The sequence below is a fragment of the Acinonyx jubatus genome, chromosome B3 (assembly GCF_027475565.1).
Source record: "Acinonyx jubatus isolate Ajub_Pintada_27869175 chromosome B3, VMU_Ajub_asm_v1.0, whole genome shotgun sequence".
Classification (NCBI taxonomy): Eukaryota; Metazoa; Chordata; class Mammalia; order Carnivora; family Felidae; genus Acinonyx; species Acinonyx jubatus.
Window position 1 is genome coordinate 46042919 of NC_069386.1, and position 25788 is coordinate 46068706.

General features: G+C 41.8%; 1 protein-coding gene and 1 long non-coding RNA gene across 3 annotated transcripts in view; one reads left to right on the forward strand and one right to left on the reverse strand.

The window, feature by feature from the left end:
- Nucleotides 1-257: 257 nt before the first annotated feature.
- The window catches only part of MYZAP (myocardial zonula adherens protein), a 90052-nt gene continuing 64521 nt past the window's right edge, over nucleotides 258-25788 (reverse strand). The window contains exons 11-13 of one of the 2 annotated variants that reach the window (XM_027067353.2): nucleotides 22997-23080; nucleotides 9812-9912; nucleotides 258-1198 (exon numbers count right to left, since the gene is read on the reverse strand). In XM_027067353.2, the coding sequence (XP_026923154.1) occupies nucleotides 1102-1198; nucleotides 9812-9912; nucleotides 22997-23080 (282 nt within the window). In that variant the 3' untranslated portion in view covers nucleotides 258-1101. The remainder of the gene's footprint in view (nucleotides 1199-9811; nucleotides 9913-22996; nucleotides 23081-25788) is intronic. The other variant, XM_053223968.1, reaches the window with a different exon arrangement.
- LOC113601824 (uncharacterized) lies at nucleotides 6799-15133 on the forward strand. Its single transcript, XR_003423102.2, has 2 exons — nucleotides 6799-8094; nucleotides 13107-15133. It is a non-coding gene; the product is annotated as an uncharacterized LOC113601824 (long non-coding RNA).

Below are 25788 nucleotides of genomic sequence, written 5' to 3' on the forward strand. Positions count from 1 at the left end.
TTTTCATTTCAATAAGATAAAATTACTATGTAATATTAGAGTTTGCAGATAATGTTCAGGGTTTACACACACACACACACACACACACACACGCTGGTGTTCTCTCACACATACATACACCCTCTCCTATGGTTTATAAATGCTTCTAAGGACTACTGACTGAAAGATCACTGTGCCCTCACTTTGACATTCCAGATCCCGGTTCCGCTGTCTACCTCTTCTACCTGCCCATGGATGAAACACAGAGCCAACACGGATAGAAAAAAATATATGGCATTTATTAAACATACGTGACACAGATTGTAATATCAAAGTAGAGTATGCATGAACAAATTATTCATTTAACAAAAACACCAGTCAATAATGAAAACATGAAATGATTACATTTCCACAACATACAAAATTTTTTCAGTTAAAATGAGAAAGAAAAAAATCACAGGTAAAATAAATACATTGATTTCAGTGAGCCCCATACAGACATAAGGTACAAATTAAACCGGAGGATTAGCACATGGGAATGAGGCACCCATGCCCGCAGGAGGCCAGTCTCCAACCGCGGCTCCCACACCCCACACACATCCTGGCACCAAGAAGAGAGAGCATCTGCATTCTGGGAAGCCTTCCCTCCTGGCCAGGTCTCCCCAGGTGCCCACGCTCCCGCAGACAGGCTTCTCGGCACCAGAGAAACACTGCCTCTAATACTTTTATGGGTAAATAAAACCTTCATGCTGTAACAAATGATCCTGACGTGAATAACGTGAAATTTCAAATTAATGCCCTTTTTCCTCCCAGCTGAAGGCTAGTAAAACAGAAAATAAATTGTGAGGGAATTCTCCTGACAGAATTTCAGTGTCTACTCCCAAAGCTAATGACGGCCCAGTATAGCACGGTTGGGTGTTTGAAATATGACCTTGACACCTCTCTCTCCTGCCCTCCCCTTCCACCTCCGCTTTCCTTCATGTTTTAGAAGTAGATCAGAGTCAGCAATCTCCTTTCTGGCTTAAACCTGTATAGGACGAGGTGGTAGCCACCTTTTCCAGCCTCAAGCCACAGGGTTCTAGGGCCTTTGTCCCTCTGTCCAAAGCGACTGTCTCCAGGCGCCTAAGTCAGAGTTTTCTTCAGGGTTAACTCCAGGACTCGTGTGTACGGTGTGTAATTCCTGGAAGGCATTGCGATCTCACGAGTCCTCCCTGTTGGGCTGAGAAACGAGAAAAGGCAAGTCAGGAAGATCGACCAAAACTCCCCACAGTCTTCAAGTGAGACAGCTCTAGAAAATGGTTTTGCAGCCAGAGCAGCCTGAAAATAAACTGACAGAATGCAGTTGAATCTTTTGTTTAAATATTATGAGGGACCATTAATCTTAGCAATTTAGATAGGTCATGCTAAATATCATTCAGAAAAATAAAAAAAAAAAAATGTATTTAAAGAACTCAAAATTATTTTAATGTAGGGGAGCCTGGGTGGCTCAGTCTATTAGGTGTCTGACTTTGGCTCAGGTCACAACCTTGCAGTTTGTGAGTTCAAGCCCCAAGTCAGGCTCTGTGCTGACAGCTCAGGACCTGGAGCCTGCTTCAGATTCTGTGTCTCCCTCTCTCTCTTTCCCTCACCACCTCACACTCTGTCTCTCTCTGTCAAATAAACATTAAAAAAATTTTTTTAATAAAAAAATAAAATGATTTTAATGTAGTGTGTTAGGTACTATAATAGATGCAAAATGAGCCGGATATTCTCCATTTGCCCATTCGGATAACTCTCCCCCTTCTCCACCCCACTCTGTGCCTTTGGGAAGCTGACCTGATGTCAGCATCCATGGGCTCCCTTAGAATTTAGCTTCCAGTTGGTTTTGACCAGTTGGGAACTGGTAGCAGGGGATAAGAGAACGGAAGGACGGTGAGGTCATCACATTTGCTCCCTTCTGGCCAGGCAGCAGGTTGGTGGTTGGCTGCATTCCTCTAGCAGAGGCCACAGTTCCCAGCACCCCCCTTTTGTGTGTTCTATTGGCTTCTTCCCCCTGCCTCTGCAGAGGCCCAGTCTGGTGACCACTTCCACTGTGCTAGCTCCAGAGTAAGCCACTGTCCCTCGTTTACTTTTCTCAAAGCCGTCCAAACCTTCATCTAAGTCTCTTCAATCTTCCTGTCTTGCCAGGACCTTGAGCAATACAAGAATTAACATATTATGGGCAAACTGAGGGCAGAACGAGTTCGCGGCACTTAGGAGGAGGGCATCTGGAAATTCGCACAGAGGGGGCATCTTGAAGGGTGCTTAGGCGTTCCTCTGGTGGACAAGGAGATGGGAATTCAGGCAGAAGGGATAGTGTGCGCAAAGGCAAAAGAAGGGTGAACACAAGGACTCTGGGTGTGGAAAGACACACTTGGTAGGACTGGAGCAAAGAGTTCACGACGGAAAATGGCAGAAGACGAGGCCTGGTGTGGAAGGGCCCTGTGTGCCCTGCTAAGGAGTTCAGAAAGGGACACAGAGCCACTAAGGAGGGGAGTGATATGCTCATGTTCTTATTCTAGCAAGATTCCTTGGCACCACTGATGGTTGGCTGCAGAGGGATTAGTCTGAAGGCAGAAAGTGAACAGATTTTTGCTATTTAGGAGGCGAGAGAGAGGTCATGAGAACTTGAATTCTGACTGTAGCACTCGAGGTGAAGTAGCAAGGAAAAGGTAGGGAGATCCTGGGAAGGTAGAATTAACCAGGATTTGGTGACTGAGATGGAGAAAATATCCCACTTCTTTTTCCTCCTGGACACATAACTACCTTTCCCAGCCCCCTTGGCAATGTAATGGGCCATATGACTAAAGGGACAAAAATGATGTATATTACTTCCAGGTTTAGCCCATAAAATCCTTCTGCATAACCCTCCATGCCCAATCTCTTCCCTTTCATGCAGAGGATGTAGCGGAGGGCCCAAAAGGTCTCCAAAACCCAGGCAGAGTCATTAGGTGAAAGAATCTGGGCTCCTGAATGACTGTGTGCAAGGAGGCCCATGCCAATTAATCTTGGACTGTATCACGAGAAATCACTATTTTGCCAAGCTGAGGTTTGTGGGCTTTTTGTTACAGCAGCTAACATTTCTTACCCCAACTACTGCAATGACCAATTGTATGTATGAAATACGAGTCCGCTCCCTTCCCTGAACTGCCCGTAGCCAATCTTTCACAAAGTGATATGGAATCTACCTCCTTACCTACTGTTTTGTCATCTGTCTTCTCTATTCCCTCAGCCACTGCCCGAGTTCAGGCTCTCAACATTTATCTTGGACTATCTTTGACTACTTTGAATACTTCAGGAGTATTCTCCCTGCCTTCCGTCTCAGCAAGTCTTCCCCCTCTGCAAATCCTCTACCCATTTTGCTGTCAAAGAGATTTCACTGATAAAAGAAGCACATTACTGTTCCTAAGACTTTTCAATGTTGCCCCATTGCTTCCTGGATGGAAGTCTAAGCTCCTGTGCATGGTCTTAAAGGTCCTCTACCATCTCCTGCTATTTCTCCCATGGTTTTCATCATGGCCACACTGCCCTTCTCATGTTGTCCCCTCCACCTTGAATGCTCCCCTAATCAAATGGGTCTGATGAATCCCTGCCTGTATTTCAAGATTCAGACATCACCTCCAATATGACAGTTTCCCTGATTCTGCACCGCAAGGATAGAAACGATCATTCCTTTCTTTTTGTGCTTGTTTTCAGTTTCCTTGAACAGTGGTGCTCACTTTTCTGCTTCCACAAGGTCACTTTTGCTAAACCTTCCCAGCAGGTAACACCTCCCACTACCCTGAAGTGATTTGCAACTATAGTTGGGATACAGCTTCTTAGGCGGTGTGTTAGAAGCTTGGGGGAAATTTTAAACTTTTATGTCTCTCTCCAAGAGATTCAATATGTCTTCTCCATGCTCTCCAAACCATCCTCCCTACATACACCGCGAAAAGGACTTAACGGGCTTCTGGCACACCACTGGAAGCATCCCACAGCCCCCATTGGTCTACACATCCTCTGCCAGTTACAGTTTCGTGAAGGGTGAAAACCGTAGCTCACCCCTCTCCATGAGTCTAGCAGCTCACTCAGGCCAGGCACACAGCTATCACTCAATGTATGGATGACGAAGGAAACCAGGGGATGAAGGATTCCCAGGAGTAAGTGGTCAGCAGGTCACCTGCCACAGATAGAGGAATCCACAAGATCTGTCAGTTGAGGGGTCCCCAGTGACCTGACCAGGCACTTTAGTGGAGTGCCAGGGGCAGGAGCCAGATGGTGATTTGTGCCAACCACTGTGAAAATTCCACGTAACGGAAATGGTCTCTGGTGATAATATCCTAAAAGCCCATAAAGTCCAGAAATATTTATAAAGGTGAACGTTCTGGGTTTCAAAAACAGGCTTTCCTATCCCAGCCTTTCAAAAGGAAGTGAGGTATTTTATTTGGTTGATCACTAGGAAACAACAGGATTTCAAGAACACAAATAATTTCAACCACAGAACTAAAATTCAGCCATTTTCTTTAACACTTTAAGGCTATTGTTAACCTTTTATTAATCCATAAAGAGGCAGTTCCCCCGGGGGAAACAATAGCAGAGTCAGCAAATAGAGCTTTGACAAAAAACTACTTTGTGTTCTGGTCTCGACGATAGAAATAGGAGATGGAGGCATTTTAAAGCACTTACTATGTGCTGGGCACTTGTGACCACGGGGAATATGTTTCCATTACATCACACCTATTCAGGCATAATTTATGAGCTTGCTGGAAGCCAAGATTCACTAAGGGGCAAGGAGAAAAAGTCTTTTTTTCTTTTCGTTTTTTGTTTTTCATTTTCTCTTTGAAGGCTAGCGGACTGGAAATTGCTCTCAGTGGCTTTACTTAATATATATCAAACTTGCAAATCAAACTCTTAAGTCTTTTCTAGAAGACAGGTGTTTAAAACCCCTGAAATGACAGTGAGTGCCTTCTCAGCCCTTTCGTCTTTGCTCTAAGATCTGTGCTCTCTAGAAATGTATGGAATGCAAGGGTTAGATGAAAAGGAGAAACGAGGCAGAAGGTGGTATTTGAGTCAACTAGACACAGAGAACCTGGGTCTCCAGCAGGCTGGTGGCAGGGGTTACGGAGGTCACGAAGCAGGTCATGCAGGGAGGAGACAGGACTGTGTGGGCACTGAGGCCATCCTGGAGCAGAAGTGCCCACGGTGTACTGAGCTTAGGGACCTGGTATCATGGTGGCGGCCACCAATGGAAATAGGAAAATGCGCCCTCTATGCTGGGACTTCATACCTGTATCTTACTTCACCATCCCAGCAAGTTTCTGAGGGAATTGCTGTCAAAAACCTTCCAGTTCTGAGTGAAGAAACTGAGACTCAGAGAGGTTAGGGATTTGCCCAAAGCTGTAGATGTAGTGAGAGGCGGACCCAGGACCTAAACCCAGGTCTAATTTCTAAGCCAGTGTTCTTAACCACTACTAAGAGGAACTGGCTTCGATGGAAAAAAAAATGATGCAGTCAGCTATGGATGCTGTAGGTGGGTATGAAGATCAATCAGCCAGCACGCTGGGAGCACCCAGCAGGGAATGAGGACTTGTGTCTGGAGAGGCTGGAAGTACCTGAGAGCTCAGCACAGGAAGGGCAGAAGTAAAGCCAGGAGACTGGCCGCCAGCTTTGCAAGAACCACTGTAACCAAGATAGAGCCACGAGAAGCTCCCGTGGTGAGGATCGGAGGTGGTAATTAGCGATCAGATGAAAATCCCTGCCCTGATGGAGCTTATGTTCTAGTGAGGAGAGGGAGAATAATCACAAAGAGGTAAAACATAAGCAAAAATTGCTTCTTCGGGGTCCTTTATGAAGTAAATAAATAGGTTGTATTACAGTACAGATCACCTGCGTCGGTCCTCACTTGGTATGAACCTTTCATTCATTCAGCCAACAAATGTTTATTGAGCATCAAGAAAGTGCTAGACTAGGGGGTGAGGGAGCCCAGAGTCCCTGTCCACAGGAGTACACGGTGTTGGCAAAAATGGGGAAATGGTGGTGGTAGGGGGAGGAGTTCACAAAAGGGGCTTATTGGCTCTAAAATTAAAGAAAAGGCTGATTTCCAGTTTTCCCAGCATGAAAACCAAGCAGCTCTAATTATAAGTCAAACACGGTTAGCAGCAGCACAGCACGAAAGGCTTTGCAGGTACAGGCAGAAATAAGTCCTGGGTGGCCTGCTCTACTGTGGGGCTTCGTGCCTGGAACACCCTGGGACTTATGTTTTACTTCTGACGTCTCAGTTGGAAGAGACCTCATCCATCACTGGGCCTTCCAGAGGTTTTTTTTTATGCAATGTCTAGGGGGTTCCAAACCACTGATAGTTTAATTGGAGAGCTTAATGCATACTGGAGCATGATAGACTTGAATCCATTTCACAATCAATCCACCTCACAAAATTACTAATAACCATCAGTAAAAATTAAGTTAATGAAATTAGCATAGCATACCCAAATTCACTTGTATTTGATACAGCGTCTTACATAATAACCAGAGTTTTGGTTAACAGTAATCATAACTATTATTTATTAAGTGCTTAACTAGTTACCGTGCTAAATGCTTTATATACATGGTTTCATTTCATCCTCCTAGAAACCCTGTGAGATTTGATGTTGTCCTCTTCACTTCCGTTTTAAGGATGAAATCTCTGAGGCTTAGAGATTAAGTACCTTGCCCAAGGCTGTGCTCAGCAGCTGGCTGGGCAGGGAAGCCCCACAGCCTGAGGCTCGCCACACTGTCAGGTTCTTTCTTTCTTCTTTTCTTTAATGTTTTGTTTTTTGAGAGATAGAGAGAGAGGGAGACACAGAATCCAAACCAGGCTCCTGGCTCCAAGCTGTGAGCACGGAGCCCGACTCAAGGTTTGAACTCATGAGCCATGACATCATGACCTGAGCCGAAGTTGGACTCTTAACCGACTGAACCACCCAGGCACCCCTGTCAGGTTCTTTTTGAGAGAACATGAAGTGAGAACAAAACTCATCTGCATAATTGAGGCTTAATTCAATACTTCTATTGATCTAAAACGTTTTGGAGGAGGCTGGGCTAAGATTTTTTTTTTTTAAATAATCTCTACACCCAACATTGGGGCTCAAGCTCACAACCTCAACATCAAGAGTTACGTGCTCTACCGACTGGGCCAGCCAGGCACCTTTTGGAGGAAGTTGTTTTTAAAATATTCTGGAAAACACCATGGGCTCTTGTATTAGATGCAAGTTTAAAGTCCAAGTAAGAACTAGGAATTTTGTTAAAACGTACACGACACAATTCAGCAACTCTGTTTATTGTTATTTTTTGAATGTTTATTTATTTTGAGAGAACGAGAAAGCAGAGCCGGGGAGGGGCACAGAGAGAGGGAGAGAAAGAATCCCAAGCAGGTTCCTCACTGTCAGCCCAGAGCCAGATGTGGGGCTTGATCTCAGGAACCCGTGAGATCATGCCCTGAGCCAAAACCAAGAGTTGGACATTTAACTGACTGAGCCATCCAGGAGCCCTCTATTTATTCTTTTTTAAATCACACATGTACCACACCAGGACTTTGAAGACCTGGTTTTAATCCTGGCTGTGTGGTTTCAGTAAATCACTTCTCTCTGGGCCTTGATTTTGGTATTTTTCAAACATGGGAATTAAACTAGACTTGGGGTGGGGGTTGGAGGAGCTCCTGGGTGGCTATGTTGCTTAAGTATCCGACTTTGGCTTTGGCTCAGGTCATGATCTCACGGTTCCAGTTCCAGCCCCGAGTTGGGCTCTCCACTGTCAGCACAGAGCCTGCTTCGGATCCCCTGTCCCCCTCTCTCACTGGCCTTACCCCCTCCCCTCAAAAATAGACATTAAAAAAAATAATAAACTAGACCAGGGGGTTCTAATTTGTTTTTGACCATAGAACTCTTTATTCAAACAAAACCTCACTTGGAATACAACACACAAAACATACTAAAAGCTGAGTTTCTCAGGTTTGGTTTTGTTTTGTTTTCCAGGAGGGGGAGGGTCCCCACAGGCCAGCTCCTTGCTCACCTCCTCACCCCCTGAGGCATCCGGAGGCCTGACCCTGAGCCCCAGCACAGAGCCCAGCAGCACCAAGCACAGGTGGGAAACTGCTACTCTGAATTCTCTCTAAAGACCCCGAGCTCCTCACCACTCAGGCCCGCGTGGCACCTTTCACATAGTAGGCACTTAATAAATATCTGTGAGGAAGCGAATGAAATCTTACTCTGCCTTTCCGGAAATGCGGATACGTAGTTTTCATTTCCTCTGCTGATTGACCTACGCAGTTAAAGTGCTAAGATGGATCCTGGGGGAAACCAAATGTTCCGTTTATGGAAAAGCTGCTTTTAGATACTGAAGTGGCTTCCAAGTCCACCATGGCCATAAGTTAAGGGTCTGTCAGCACTTCCATTATGAAAACCGCTTTGTGGTTTCATAACTTAGCCATAAAAGTTTGCTGCAGGCTATCCTTCGGCATACAAATTGAAAACCTTGTTTTAAGCCAAAATGTGGGAATTGGAAAACAAACAATTTATTGGTTTCAGACATAGTTTTATACACGTCTTAGCCAAACAAGATTTATTATGTGGGCAATTAAAGTGGACTAAACCACTTGATTCTTGAAAAACAAAAAAAGGACAGAAATGATCAAACTTTATATTTCACAAGGAGGCCCTGGACATGATCATTCTTTCTGGCTTTATTTTTATCCGGTACTTTGTCCCCCACATTGATGAGACCTCGAGTCTACTTACATACCCTTCTCCCTGCTTGTGCTGGTTAAATCTGAGCAATCACCTACTCAAACCACTGACTTTACTGAATGGGAAACTGAGGCCCCAGCAAAGAGAGTCCAGCCTGAATGTATCCCGCCACTAGCTAGGGGGACTAGACCCAGGTATTCTACATCCCAGCTTGGCGATCGGCTCACGGCCGTTTCCCACCAGATGTAACCATTCAAGGTTCCAGGATTCTGCATTCTTCTGGCTTGCTAATGTCTAATGCAACACACACAAATACACCCTCCCACAAACAGTATATGAGGTACTTTGTGATTTTGGCTACCTAAGTCACAAGCCACATGCTTATAAACTGGTTTTATGTCCTCTTTGGGCCAAGCACAGATTTGAGCTCCTAGAGATGGTGGGTTAGTTACTAGGTCACAGACTCTCCTCTTACTAGGGAGAGACCCAGGCATGGGTGTGTGGAGCAGCTTAAGAACAAACAGGTCAGTCCTCGAGCTCAGAAGTGCAACTTAACAAACAAAGTGGTCGTTCTTGTTTGTCTGTCATGACTGAAACAGATCCGTTTATTTGCGCCAGTGCTTGACAATACAGTGTTATGGCCCTGGGGAACAGGTGCATTTGTTCGACTTAGAACTTCTCCTCTGTGTTACCAAAGTCCCTCGCAGGCCCCTCTGGCACTGTCGTAAGTGTCTGCCCCCATATCTGTCTCCCCAGACCGCATGTGGGGCAGGAACCAAATCTCATTCCTCTCCCTATGCCTCTGGCACAAAGAAGGTACTCAACTGATGTTTGCTGAGTGAATGAATGAATGGATAGAGAAACAAATGCGTGCACTTATGACAGGGCCAATCTTTCTCTGACGTGGCTTCTCCAGGCCTCTCTTCACTATCCCCTCTGCCCTGCACAATGCCCCTGCTCCCTCAGAAACCAGCCAGACTTCTCAGCAGCGATCATTTACTGTTGCAGAAATATTTTTGATAGAAAGAATGCAATTCTGGTAATAACAGCCCCATAAAGTACTTTCCTAAGTCAAAGAGGAATCTGAGTCAGAAAAATAGGAAATTCCTAAATACCTGGGTAGAAGATCACAGTCTACTCCAATCTCTCTGGTTTCCACCTCAGGCTTGGGCTGGGTTTCTGTTAAATAGTCCAACCTGCTTTGTAGTTCATTATTCTAGAGAGGAGGAAAAAGTACTTTTAGTAAAGCAAATCTGTCCCCCACAAACATGCCACGTATTACCCGATTTCCCCCTGTGACATGGACATGTCATAATGTATTTTTCGAGCACCTCTTACACAGTAGGAATTAAAGAAACACATCCTTACGGATAGTTTTCTGTGCATGTACATACATATGGATCCAATTCTGCATAAATGGAAACAAACGAAATACCCTATTCTGTGCTAAATTTGGGGTCTTTTTCACTCAGCAATTTGTTGTGACTATCTTGCCATTTTTATTAGTTTTCTTTTTATGTCAGCAAGATATTTTAATGGGTTCAGAGCATTCCATTGTATGGATGTACATTATTTATTTAGTCTCTTATTGATGGCACTTAGATATTTACCACTTTCCTTGCAATTATAAATAAGGTACAGCTCATGTTTTAATACTCCCTTATTAAACTATAAAATGAGTAAGTCTATTAATTTAATTTAGTGGGAAATACCTCCATAACTTAATAATTAGTATTTCTTAGGTTTGGAAAATTCAGAATCTCAAACATATAAAGTAGAACAAGCTCCTTGGGATTAAAATTAGCATTCTAAATAGTTTTTCTTCAGGCCAGAGCCAGACATTACCTAGGTTGATGATTAGATGCTCAGGAATTGGAAATTTGCCCCATGGGGGAAATGAAGGACAAAGGAGCAGGAGGGTTGAGGATATTGGAATGAAAATAGAAGTGATGGTGCCTGACACCTAAAGTGCAAACATGCAAATTCCAGAACGGGGTTAACACGATTATCTCTGTGCATTGAGAGCTTTCAATTTTTTTTTTTTTAAGTTCTTCTGTATATTTCTCCGTAATGCTAAATTTTCCTTTTTTTTTTTTTGTACATTACTAGTTTAATTCTTTTTCATTATTTTTTTTTTTCATCATGAGAAGCATAGTTTTTCATCCCCATCACCTTATGCAACCATTCTCCCAGCCACCTCATCTCTAGTAACCATCAGTTCTCTACAGTTAAGTTTGTTTCTTGGTTTCTCTCTCTCTTTTCCTTTGTTCATTTGTGTTGTTTCTTAAAATCCAAATATAAATGAAATCATATGGTATTTGTCTCTCTGACGTATTTCACTTAGCGTTAGACTCTCTAGGTCCATCCATGTTGTTGCAAATGGCAAGATGTCACTCTTTTTATGGCTGAATACTATTCCATTGTGTGTGCATGTGAGTGTGTGTATAATATGCACCACATTTATATAAAATACTTATATGTATATACACACATTTATATATAACACACACATATATATAAGTATACACAGACCACATCTTTATCCATTTATCAATGGACACTTGGGCTGCTTCCATAAGTTGGCTGTTGTAGATAATGCTGCAGTAAACATAGGGGTGCATCTATCCCTTGAATTAGTATTTTTGTATTCTTTGGGAAAATACCTAATAATGCAATTGCTGGATGGTAGGGTAGTCCTATTTTTTAATTTTTTGAGGACCCTCCACACCGTTTTCCACAGTGGCTGCATGAGTTTGCATTCCCCTTTCTCCACATCCTTGCCAACAACTGTTAGACTAAATTTTCACTAGGCAAGACCGTATCTACTTATCTATATCCTCAGAACATGGCATGTCAGAAATACAAAATAAATATTTATGGAATAAATAAATGTATAAATACTTTTACAAGTAGCATGTTATTTGCATAATTAGAAAAAAAATTTTTTTCTTGTCTTTTTTTGTTTTAAATTGGACCTGAAGCTAAAGCACTACTGTAAGACACTAGATTAACACATGCAAGTTGAAAAGTCCTTTGAAAAAGAAGCTCATTTGTTTCAAAAGAAAGTGGGGTACAGCTCAGGAGCTTCTGCTCCACATGGCTGATTCCGAGGAGCAAAGCGGCGGCTCCGGTACAAACCCATGCTCTGCTAGTCTATGGATCCTTGCACAAAAGTGGGAAATGGTGTACAGGGGGAGAATGCATTCCAGATTCGCTAGCAGCTGACAAGCCACGACAGCTGGATGGGCTCCAAACCTATCACTTAATGCTCAGGATAGAAAAATGTTGCTGCTGGCTTAATGCCTGAGGTACAACATCTACACACACACACACACACACGGCTTCCCCAGCAATATTTGGACTCTCCCATTCATTAGGAAAGACCAAGGCAGAAGAGGCTTGCCCATTAACAAGCTCCAGAAATCCCTTGTCTCTTTTCTCAGAATAGAGTAATAATGACGATTTCACATAATTCTGAGTTGACTACCCATAGTTAGGAGGCATAAAAGACAAGGTTAGTACCCTATTGGTACATTGAATACAGTGCATAGCAGACTGGTAGACACAAATCCTTTGTTCTATTTCAGAAGGACTCTGTGTGCACATCAGATACCTGCTGAAGGCTGATATGAAAACCCTGTACTCTTAAAATTTAATGCCAAATATATATATATGAGTTATCTACTATGTATCATGTCGTGTGTAAAGTTAGGGGAGCTAGTTAGCAGTTAAAGAAATAGGGCATGAGTTGCAACCCTTGATTTCAGTCTTATGAGGATACAGACTACCAAAGAGAAAATAACAGAACAAAATCAGTCCAATGCCAGAGGGATCCACAGACTACAAGGGGGGACTTGGATAATATATTGAGTGCAAGATGTGGAAAAGGATTGAACTGTCCATGAAGATTTCCTGGAGTTATACAAGGGAAAGAGAGTAAGAGATACAAAGGGATGAGTGGTCCAGAATTGGGGAACATACCAGGTTAAGAACAAGCACCTTAGTGAAGTATGCAGGGTAACAAGAGTTGCTTGTGAAGGGCTACATGCACCTTTACAAGGACTTTATACCCAATTCTATAAGCCCAGAGTCAGCCCTAGATTTTATTTCAACCACTGGCCCTCCAAGTGAAAGTTGTCCTGGAAGGAAATAAAACTGTAGGTAGGAAGATTAGTCAAGGAGGCCACTGTAATTTCCTAGTTCAGAGAATGAGAGCTGCATTTATAACACTGAGCAGTGAGCACTCAACCAATGGTTGGTCCTGCAAAAATTAGCTATCAATCAACTCCGGACAGAAGACAAAAAAGCATCTATTAAGGTCTTTGGAGACCAAAGACAGGCGGGCTGTAGAGGGGAGTGATAGGCTTAGAACGGGTTCTCTGTGACTCATTTGTTTGTTTTTGTTTGCAGCTTTGCCCAGGAGCAGTACTGTCATGGAGACCACACAGACACTTTAAAAATTCAACAGAAAGATCATCTTTCTGGTAGAAACAAACAAACAAAAAACAGAAGGAGTCCAGCGTAACCAGGACTGCCAAGAGTAAAGGGGAAACCAAAAGGAGAGTCCATGAAGGCAGAAACTCTAAATTCTGTGTATAGACTCAGCTCAGGTCTCCGGCAAACCCCTGAACCATGCATGTATGGGGCAAACTCAAAGATGTTTACAGCCAAGGCTTAAAGAACTGAACTGAGATATGAGCCATCACAGCATGGCAGGGTAGAGTTGGGTCTAACCAAATTCATTACCTAAAACAAAAACCTTAGTGCTGCTCAGAACAATAATAAAACAGAATCCAAAGTCTCCACAACAAAACCTTTACAAAGTCCAGGTTATAATCCAAAATTACTCGGCATGGAAAGAGTCAGGAAAATGTGACCATTCCCAGGAAAAAGGAGAACCAATAGATGCCAGTCCAGAGATGACTTATGTGTTGAAATTTTCAGACACGGATTTTAAAACAGCTATTATAACTATTGAGCACAATGAGGTCGAAGAAAATATGTTTCTAATTGATGTAATAAAAAAATCAAAGAAATAGAAAATCACTAGACTGAAGAAAAGAATGGAGATGATGCAGTCAGTGAACTTGAAGACACATTAACAAATCATTCAATAAGAATAAGATAAAGATTGAAGATAAATGGAGCTTCCTGGAACTATGGTACAATTTCTAATGCCTAACTGGAATCACAGAAGGAAGGATAAAGAAACTAGAGCAGGAAAAATACTCAAAGAAGTAATGGCTCAAAATTTCCAAAATTTGGTGAAAGACATAAATTTACAAGTTCAAGAATCTCAGCAAATCCCAAACAATAAATTCAGAGAGAAATACACATTGGTATATCCTAGTCAAACTAGTGAAAACCACCAATAAGGAAAAAATCTTGAAAGCAGTCCTGTTACATATAGGGAAACAATAATTTGAATTACCATGGATAGCTCATCAAAAACGATGGAAGCCAGAAGACAGCGCTAAAAGAAACTGTCATCCCAGAACACTCTATAATTCAATAATGAAAGTCAAATAAAGAGCTTACTGTCAGAAAAAGGAAAACTAAGTGAGTTTGTCCCTATATGAGCTGCATTGCACAAAATGCTAAATAAAAGGTCTCCAGGCTGAAGGGAGATGATACCAGAGAGAGACAGATTTTCAGGAATGAAGAACATCAGAAATAGATACTATATGAGTAAATATAAAAGACGATTTTCTCTTAATTTCTCTAAAATACCATTAGATTATACATTATATATGTTACATACACATATTGTATATACTATAGACTATTAAAGCAAAAATTGCAATGAGTGTATTTGGGTTTGTAATGTGTGCAGATGGAATACCTATAATAATAACAGAAGGGGGAGGGGGAAATGGACCTATATCATCGCAAGATTTCTACATTCCACATGTAGTACAGTATTACCTCTGAGTGGATTGTGAACAGTTAATGATGTATATTGTGATACCCAGAGCAACCACTAATATACTGGAGAAAAGAGAGCAAAATGCCAACTGATACAGTAAAATGAAATTCTAAATATTGAAATCATCAAAGGGGGAACAAAACAAATAAGCAAAAAATAAAAATAATAAAAACAAACTAGAGGGAATAAACAAAAACAATAAAATGATAGACCTAAATCCAATCATATTAATTATCAAATGCCAATGAACTATATAGTCCAGTAAAAGAGACTATCACAATATATACAAAAGCAATATTTATGTGCTGTCTACAAGAGATCTGCACTAAAGACAAAGACATGGATCAGTTAAAACTAAATGGATGGAGAAAGACACACAAGGCCAACAGTAAACTTACGAGGTCAGGAATAGCTATATTAATACCGGGGAAAATAGGCTACAAGACACACAGTATGAACAAAGCAGTGGCAAACATTTTATAATAATGAAAAGGTCAATTCATCACCAAGACAAGCAATAAAAAAATGTGTGTCTAATGAGAGAGCTTCAAAATATATGAAGTAAAAAAAATAACAAAATTAAAGAGCTGGTCTAAAACCATAGTGATGGATTTTAACACCCTTCTGTCAGCAACTGATAGAACATTTACACAAAAATCAGAAAGAACATAAATAGTATCAACAACCTAAATCTAATTGATATTTATAGAACACAAAAATAGAATACCTATTTTTTTACACAAACCAAGAGAAATCATATGCTGAGCCATAAAACAAGACTCAATAAATTTAAAATAGGTAAGACCATACAAAGTATGTTTGCTGACTATAACACAAATTAGAAATAAAAAACAATACAATATCTAAGAAACCCTGAAATATTTGGAGGTTAAACCACACACTTCCAAGTAACCTACAGGTCAAAGAAGAATCCCAAAGGAAATTAGGAAATATTTCAAACTGGATGATAATGAAAATACAACAGCAAAGTTGAGGGGTGCTACTGAAGAGAGCATGCAGGGACATTGATAGTTGCTGGTATTAAAAAAGAAGAAAGTTTGGGGGTGCCTGGGTGGCTCAGTCAGTTAAGCATCTGACCTTGGCTCAGGTCATTGGATCTCACGGTTCATGAGTTCCAACCCTGAATCAGGCTCTGCACTGATAGCACAGAGCCCGCTTGGGATTCTCTTTCCTTCTCTCTGCTCCTCCCCTGCTCATGCTCTCTCCCTCAAAATAAATAAAAATTAAAAAAAAAAAAAACCTTTAAAAAACAAGAAAGCTCTAAAATCAGTGACCTAATGTCCACCAAAGGAGCTAGAGAAAGAGCAAAGTAACACCAAAATAATTAGAAGGAAGGGAATAATGAGTATCAGAGCAAAACTCAATATGATGGAAAATAGACAACAGAGAATATCAACAAAGCCAAAAGCTGTTCTAATTTTTCAAAACGTCAAGAAAATTGAGAACCCCCTAGGCTAGACTGATCAAAGAAGAGAGAGAGTAGGGGAGGGTGGCATACAAATTATCAATAACAGGAATGAAAGGGATGCTCAAAGGAAGTAACTGGGTATCTACGTGGGGAAAATACGTATATATACTATTCCTTCACACCAAACACAAAAATTCAAGTGGATTACAGGTATAAATTAAAAAGCAAAAACTATAAAATGTTTAGGGAAAATCCCAGGAGAAAATCTCTGTCAGCTTGTAGCAGGCAAAGATTTCTGAGGACACCAAAAGCACAGTTTTCTTTTTAAACCTGCGTCTACCATACATTCCATCACTATTCCACTATTAGGACTTTACCCAAGAGGAGTGAAGACGTATATCCACATCATGACTTGTACAGTAATACTCATCACAGCTTCATTCACAAGAGCCCCCAACTGGAGACTCCAATGTGCATCAGCAAATGAGCAGATAAATACAAGGGAATGTCACTTTGCAGTAAAAACGGGTGCATGCAACATGGGTACAGCGAAAATCATCATGCCAAGAGAGAGATGCTGGACACAGAAGAGTCCGTACTGCATGATTTCTCTTACAGAAAATGCAGACAAGTCCACAGTGACACAAACTGATAAAGTGACCCTCCCACACACACACAAAAACCATCACTGGCTGCCTACAAGGGGTAGGGGGTAATGAATGGAGACAGGGACCACAAAGGGACCCAGGGACTCTTTGGGAAGTGATGGAAATGTTTTGTATCTAGATTGTAGTGGGGGTTCCACAGGTACATATAGCTGTCAAAAGTCACCGAATTATACCTGTTAATTTTTGTTAGGTATTACATCACATTATAGTGGTTTCAGGTATACAACGATTCACTATTTTTTTTAATGTTTATTTTTGAGAGAAGGAGAGAAACAGGGAGCAAGTGGGGCAAGGGCAGAGGAGAGGGAGACTCAGAATCCAAAGCAGGCTCCAGGCACTGAGCTGTCAGTACAGAACCCAATGCAGGGCTCGAACCCACAAACTGAGAGCTCATGATCTAACCAACTGAGCTACCCAGGCACCCCATGATTCACTGTTGAATATATTGTGAAGTGACCACCACAAGTACCCTAGTTCCTATCTGTCACCATACACTTTACATAGATGCGGTTTGTTCACGTAAGTGAACACACAAGAAAAAAAAAAAAAGAAGGTGGGAGCCTCAACAGGGTCAGTAGGAGGAAGTTAGAGAAGGAGGGACATATTAAGAAATACTTAGAAAACTGCCAGGACTTGTACAGGCAAACAAAGCCTCTGCTCTCAGTCCCACAGACTCTAACTCAAGTGAATGCTTCTCAGGCTGGACCTCCAGGTCGCAGGGTTGTCCTTTCAAATACCACCCCCTTGTGTTCAGATGGGAAATGCAGCTCAGAGGCGCCGTGCCTTCCAGGAAGGAAGGACCTGGTGCAGCACCTTGTGGCATTTTTTGGCAATTAGGTCACAAGCGTATGGCAGCCACCTCCTCCCCCGACTCCCTCGGGCCCAGGGGAGGGAACGGCTGGAGGTGTAGCACACACACTAAACAGGAACGCGTGTCCAATAAAATGCGGACGCGGAGCCCCGGTGCCTGGTGCTGCCGCCCCACTACTACACTGGAAAATTACTAATAGTCCCAGGAATGCACAACAGACACATTGAGAGGTTTATGTACCATACAACACGCATTAAATGCAGGGTGGACAAAACCAACTCATTTGACTCCTTTCCTCTTACCTTTGAATTTAACTGTAGGTTCAGGATTTGCAGCAGAGAAGAATGGAATGGAATCTGTTCAGTTTCAGGAAGCTTATGGACCTTATGGAGGCATATGCTTATAATTTTATTTTAATAACATTTTCTATATCGGAAATCGGGGATGGGATAGTCCTTCAAGAGGCAGGCACATAAAAAAAATCGCTTGGAAAAAAAGAAAAGGGAAAACGAATGGACATATTTTTGTACTGGGGAGATTTTGAATTGGTTAATGGAACAAACTTTTAGGGATCTGGTGGGGGGTGGGGTTCAAAATCTAATGAGTGTAAGCATTAGTAAGTATGAACGATGAATTCAGAGACCAAAATGATCCACATTCTCTATTTAAAAAAAAAAAAAAAAGGTGTGGCCCCTGGGTGGCTCAGTTGGTTAAGCATGCAACTTCCACTCAGGTCATGATCTCATGAATTTGTGGGTTTGAGCTCCATGTGGGTCTCTGCTGATAGAGCAGAGCCTCCTCGGGATTCTCTCTCTCTCCCTCTCACTCCTCTCTCTCCCCCTCCCCCATTCACACTTTCTCAAAATTTTTAAAAAAGAAAAAAAAATATTTAAAAAGAAGGCATGGAGGAGGAGGAGAAGGAAATACATAAAATGAGAGGAGACCCTGGGACCCATACAGCTGGAGAAATAGTAAACACATATGGCATTTACTATGAGCCATGTACTTTTCTAATCACTTAGTATTAATTTAATCCTCGTAACAACTCTATGGAGAAGATACCAAGGTAAAGAGAAGACTCTGTGTTACAGATGAGCAAACTAAGGCCCAGAACAGTTAAGTAACTCACCCAAGATTACATGACTAGGTAAGTGGCAGAGTGGAGATTTGAACTCAGGCAGCTTAGCTTCAGAGTCTGAGTTTAGGCCCTTAATAAAAGGTAGCTACTTTATTAATAAGATGGAATACAAGAGGTTATCAGATTTGTCTGTCAAAACTTTTCAAAGGTCTCTGAAACACCACCTTTGGCATCATTATGGTTTAAAGCAGAGGGATGGAAAGCGTGATATAAAAATTACTGGTGTTAGAACAGGTGAACATCATAGAAATTCTTAGTGGCCAACAGAACCCTGCATTGTAAAGCAATATAATTAGACAAATTTGGAAATGTTGGTGGGACTTCATCATCTTAAAAAGACACATTTCCCCCCAGTTCTGTCATTACTAAAACTGACCTAACACTAGGCACAGAGCTTTAACCATGACCAGTTCTCATGCCCGAGTAGTTTTCAGTATAGTTCTCCACTAAAATGAACCAGGACTCCTCGGAGACAAGCCAATGCCATATTGTGAAACAGGACAAAAACGAGGACAGCAATAATGAACCCAAAAGCATCAAGAACCCTGCTGCATGGGCAAAGAAGTTAATGTAAGAGAACTCGCCCTGAGTTGTGACAATTTGGGCATCAAAAAAGGCCAAGGAGAAGGAAATTATTATTATGGAAACATATTGAGTCTTAGAAATGCCTTGTGTTCACAACACTTTCAAAGGAAAAATTAATATCAAGTGTACACAAAGATTGTTTTAATAAAAAAGAAAGGTGACTAAGATAAGCTATGTTATAAGCTATGATTTTAAAACTAAAAAGCATTAACATATAAGGCGATGTAGTTTCTTTTATAGAGTATTAAATGTTTGTTTATAAAAATTCTGTATCAGGTAAAATAGTAACAAAAGAAACTGGGGGTGCTGGGCTGACTCGGTTAAGCGTCCGACTTCATCTCAGGTCATGACCTCGAGGTTTGGGGGTTCAAGCCCCGCATCGGGCTCTGTGCTGACAGCTCAGAGCCTGGCACCTGCTTCAGATTCTGTGTCTCCCTCTCTCTCTCTGCCCCTCGCCTGCTCATGCTCTCTCTCAAAAATAAACAAATATTTAAAAAAAATTTTTTTAATAACAAAAGCTGTTAAGTTGGGTCATCCCAGGACCTTAGGGCCCATGGAAGGACTGCTTGGCATTGGTAATCATACAACAACCAGGTGGAAAGAGGGGCAGCGATCAGTGCCATTAGTGGTCACACACAATTAGCAAGGAACCCAAAGACAACAGTGTGTTTGTAACGGGATAAACTAGTCAAACAACCTAGAGAGGAAACCAAGTTCTCAATTCAAATCTCTCATCTTCTAGGAGGTGAAACCTTTACCTGGCCCAACAAAGTATGGTAAAATACCAATAAGGAACACATAAATTTTTAATAGTTCTAAAAACTAGGTCCATACATCATGATGATAAGGGGTCCTGACTCTGAATCACCTTGAAGTCACCTCACCCTGTGTGCTCACCCCAGAATCTGTACCCTTTAACCTTAGAGCTACTCAGAAAAGCTATTCTGTCTCCTTCTGATCTGAAAGAGCCCTGCACCTGTCTGGCAAGTGTTACAATGTTAACTCTAAGAAAACACTGAAATAACTAAAACAATAGCCCTGGGAAGATACATAAAACAAACAATGAAGAAATAAATTAAGTCCAAGATATTTATATATTTTAGAAAAAGTTCAAGTATAAATGTATTATTAAATCTTATCATTGTGTAACTTAGTGTGTGTGTGTGTGTGTGTGTGTGTGTGTGTGTGTTACCTGCTGTTTAAGTGGATGTAGGAAGTAATCAAGAGGAATTAGCCATACTACATTTGTAGTGGATTTTAAATAGTTTATGGGAATTGAGTGAAACAAATTTACCATCAGTTTAAATTCTCAAGGAAAACGGGCTCTCAAAGTCTTGCTTATTGGATATACACAGCAGACACTGCTGGTCCCGCTCATATCCATTTCCTGACAGGCACTTGTGACTTTTCCTGGGGGCTTCCTCTAACCACCGCAGTCTAGGTGGCTGTGCCGAGACAGACCACAATTGCTTCAGGCCTCAACCAGTGGCAGATGGGAGTTAGTGGCGAAATGCCCAGGTTTCTGACCTTTTGGCAAGGATAACTCAGAGCCCTGCACAGCACCTCCTAGAGACCCCCAAGGAAAGTGAGCTGCAGGTGCCCACGGTGGCAATGTCCTCAGCAAGGCACCCATTATCGGCTTTCGGCCTTTCCCTGACTCAACTTCCCCCTCCTCTACTGGGGCTTCCTGGGATCACCTACCAAATAAACTATGTGGACTAATATCTACATCTCAGAGTCTGGACAAGAAAGGAGTTTAAGAAATGAAGCATCAGGGACACCTGGGAGGCTCAGTCGGTTAAGCCTCTGACTTCAGCTCAGGTCATGATCTCACAGTTCATGAGTTCGAGCCCCACATCGGGCTCTGTGCTGACAGCTCACAGCCTGGAGCCTGCTCCCAATTCTGTGCCCCCCACTCTCTCTCTGCCCCTCCTCTGCTCACACTCTGTCTCTGTCCCTGCCTCTCTCAAAAATAAATGAACACTTAAAAAAAATTAAAAAAAGAAAAAAAGAAATGAAGCATTAAAGCATACACGTGCATTAGGCTGTTCTCTCTGCATAACATCCCCTCGTATATTTCATCATCTACTAGTAGAGCTGGCTTGAGTGGCACAGTCGGGGGGAGGGGAGGGCTGGTGGACACTACTTGGGTGACCTGCTGTGCCTCCTGTCAGCTTCTCCTTCCGCTCTGCTGGAGCCTCCCTCTCTCTGGACCCATGGGCTTGCACCAGGGCCCTCACTCTCTGATCTCACTGGGGAAGGTGTGATTCTTCCCACAGGGAATGGTGACTTCACAGGGCAATCTCAGAAATGGCCATCTGTAAGGCTGGAGCTGGACCTAGGGACTGTGGAGGGGAAGGCAGGAGAGGGACGGGGCAAAAACCCATTTACTCAGCTGTCAGGACCCTGAGACTCCTTGGGCTTGAATCTGCTACCAGGTCCCTGTGGGCCATGAGGGACTTCTGGTCCTGACTTTTATAGGGAGCTCCCGAAACAGAATAAATGAAAACAGTTTGTCCCTCCTACAAACACGGCAGTTAAGAGCCCAGGCTTTGAATTCAGTCTTACCCATTTCTATTATCACCTTGGACAGGTTCCTTAATGCCCCTGAACCTCAGTTTCCCCATCTATAAAATGGGAGAAATATAATCTAATTCATAAGCCATCCCTCTTAATAAACATGCCAGGCATTTTCTATGCATCCTTACTGCACAGTCACACACATGTAGGTGCAATTACCATCCTCCTGTTCTAGTTATAAGAAACTCTCCCAGCGTCACCCAGCTCGTAAGAGGCAGATCTAGGGTTCCAACTTGGGCAAGTCCTATTCTGCTCTTAACCTCTTATGTTCTACAAAGGATGTGGAAAGCAATTAACAACATCCAACAATACCAGGTGCTTAACAAATGTCGTTTCTTTCCTGTTTCCTCACTTCATCATTCTCTCCAGGGCTGTCTCCCTCTGGGGAAGAACTATGTTGAGCAGAGACAAGGAGAGATTCATGAGGCTCAGAAGGAAGAGGCTCAGTGCCAAGTTGTTAATAAAGAGCATTCAGAGCAAATAGATTTTGGCTTCTCCTTCTATTAATGCCTAAGCTCTTCAGGTTCTTCCAAATCCGTAATTTCCTTTTCTGGAACCTAAACCAAATCTCCAAAGTAACTTTTTCATCAGGAAGACTAAATATCTTGAAAGTTTCAGGTGAAATTAAGTCACCTCTAAACCTGCTGACTCAATGTCACAGCAGAGCACTGGTTAGGAACTCTTCTCTCAGCCTGGCTCTGTCATTAACTAAGCTGGGTGATCTTGAGCAAAGCCACCTGCCTCCTTTTAAAACATTTGTTAATATAAAGATAATGATCCTTGTCTTGCCTTTCCTAGAGTTGCTGAGAGAACCATGTGAGGAATGTGCATGAAAAATATTTCACAAAAGTATGAAGCACTACATAAATGTGGGAAATTATCAGTGTTGTTCAACAGCTTATCCGACTTGCTAAGAAAATTCTTGAACAAGAAAAATGAGAGCCAAAAAGCAAGGGTGAGCACAGCAATCAGGAATGAGGAGAGTCAGGTGGTAAAGAAAAACTAGCTGTCAGAACCTCATTTTCAGTGTTGGCAGTTAACCTTCAATCAATTTTATAAGGCCAGGAAATAGCCATATTTTTAATTAAGTGTCGGTGGTAGGCTCAGCAACATAAAATATAATGGTAGGGAAGACACCAGCTTAAAGAAACACAGTTTCTTACCTCTCCTTCCAAGAAAGATATCTTTTCTAAAAGCTGCAGTATTAAGAGCTGTTTCTGCTGCACCTTTTTCTTTAATGATTCAATCTAGAAAGAAACAAATTAAAAACTGTTAATAAAAAAATGCAGAATTGTACAAACACGAGTTAATCAACTAGAAGGGACCCCTTTGGTTTTCTTTTAAACAGAAGCCACATGTTGGTTCCTTGTGTTTCATGGAACACTATAAGCACGAGATGCTCCCTGGAAAAGAGGGCTCTGTGGCCATGTAAGCGTGGGACAGCACAAGATTTTGGAGTCACATCTCACTGGCTTTGTTTAACCTGTCATTTCCACACTGATTTTGCTGGGTCACCCTTACTAACGTCCCCTGTATGTTCCAGAGAACATGCTTTGGGGAATGCAAACACAGCTCTACAGAAAATAATTATTCAGCTTAAATTTGTGAGGCAGCCCACATTTCAAACATTCAGCCCTGTTATTCCTGTTAGTACATTCGTATCTGTTCAACCAGGGGTCAAAAGTTTCGGCCTGGAATAAGGGTCACTGTCCCTAAATGTACAAATGGAATTGACAGGATCAATCACCCACGTGGCCTGAGATAAGCGGGGAAGGCTTCCTAAACAGAGAGACTTGAGCTGGGCTTTCACCTTTGTTTTTACAACACAGTCTATCTTCAGCTACTCTAACTTTGCTTTTCATTCATGTCATGTTCCAGAGACAAACCATGGATGCCCTAAAAGCAGGAACCAGGGTGCGACGGGTGGCACAGTCAGTTAAGCGCCCAACTCTCTATCTCGACTCAGGTTACGATCTCACACTTCAGTGATTCTGAGCCCTGCATCGGCTGTGCGCTGATGGAGCAGAGCCTGCTTGGAATTCTCTCTCCTTCTCTGTGCTCCTCCCCTGCTTGCGCTCACTCTCTCTCTCTAAGTAAATAAATAAACTTAAAAAAAAAAAAAAAGCAGAAACCAGGGTGCTGTGTACCAGGCTATATCATAAACAATAGTGGGAACAGTGTGCAGGTTCGAGCAATAACTAACTTGTGCTGTTGATGAACACAGTAACTTTCCGAGAATCTCGGATACTGAATTTGTACATTTGCAAGATCTTTTTAAATAATCCTTCTCAGTGCAAAATGACACAATTCTGTTAGAAGTCAATCTAACAGGAGTATAATCGCATTGCCCTTCGGCCCAGCAATCCCATTTCCAGAAAGAGATCCCCAAAGACACACTGGCCAAAATATAAAATGACGTGGACAAAGGATTTTTGTTTTTAAAAGACACAAAGAAAACAGAACTCCATTAATCAATAAGTGGCTGGTTAAATAAACCATGGCTCATCATGACATGGATGGCTATGCAGATATCTAGACCAGATATGGTGCGTTGTAAGGATCATATATGGTATGTGAACTTCAGTATAAAACAGGTGAGTCCATATGAATGCATATATATTTACAAAAAAAAATTCTGCAAAGATAAAACAAACCATAATTATTAAGAAAGAGCTGCCAATAGGGAGAGGCGGGAACTCAGAGCAGACAGAAGAAAGACTTTTTTGGGAATACCTTGTTGCCTACGTTTAGTTTTGAAAGCGCATTTTTCAGATTCAAACAATAAAATGAAACGAAAAAGGAAAAAAGAAGCAAATCCTAGAACTTGAAAACAAATTGAAATAAAGGAACTTAACTGGCTATCAAACTGGTGAAAAGAACCCAAGTGTTGTTAGAACGAGCTAATGTGACTTTGTTTTTAGTAGAATGTATTCTAAACATAAACAGAACTGCAAAGAAGTCTCTTATTCACTAGGAAAACTGTTGACAATACTGGTCCTGTTGTTTTGAAACTATTTGAAATACTGTCATACAATAATGTTTGGAATCAAGGTTTTTCGTGTAAGAGAGAGAAACAAATGTGAAACCAAAGAACGAAAAAGAAAGTTTTGTTAAATTTGAAATGAAAATATCAGTATGAACTCATAGTATTTTATTTTCCTTTGTTAAATATGCATTTCCTAACTCTGCCTGCTGAGAAAACTTAGAAATAATAACAATAAGCACAGAATACATCCAGATTGTGGCACCTAAATACCATCCCTCACCAACAAAACACCAATCATCTTGGAGGAACAGCTCATTTCAAGGCGTAAAAATATGCTAGATGAACCCAAGACACCTTGTTATGCCTGAAAAAAAAATATGTTAAGGGTCTCCCTTGGGCCAAGGATGGGACAATGTGAGTGTCAAAAGAATCATGAATGTAATTGAGTAAAACACATGAAATATACATGTTTTTAAGACCCTGAGTACTTTAGGACTCCTCAAAAACAAAACCAACAGCAACAGTGACTCATTGCACATCACTGGGAGTGACAAGGGAACCAACTGCTTACTTAGAAAGCTGACAATCTGGGGTGCCAGGGTGGCTCAGGCGGTTAAGTGTCCGACTTTGGTTCAGGTCATGATCTCATGGTACATGAGTTCAAGCTCTAGGTCGGGCTCTATGCTGACAGCATGGAGCCTGCTTTGGAGTCTCTATCTCCCTCTCTTTCTGTGTCCCGCCCCTGCTTGTACTCTCTCTCCCAAAAATAAATAAATAAACATTAAAAAAAAGTTGGCAATTTAGAGGAAGAATAAGGCATTTATCCTGCCTTTCTTGTATAAACCGCATTTTGAGATTACTAAAAAGTCCTAGTTTACGAGGGGAAAAAGTTTTACTTTTCAGAAGAATTCCAGTTAATGGGAAAGTGACAGATTTTGAAAATCACCATTGTGCAATCCCTAGGAAAGT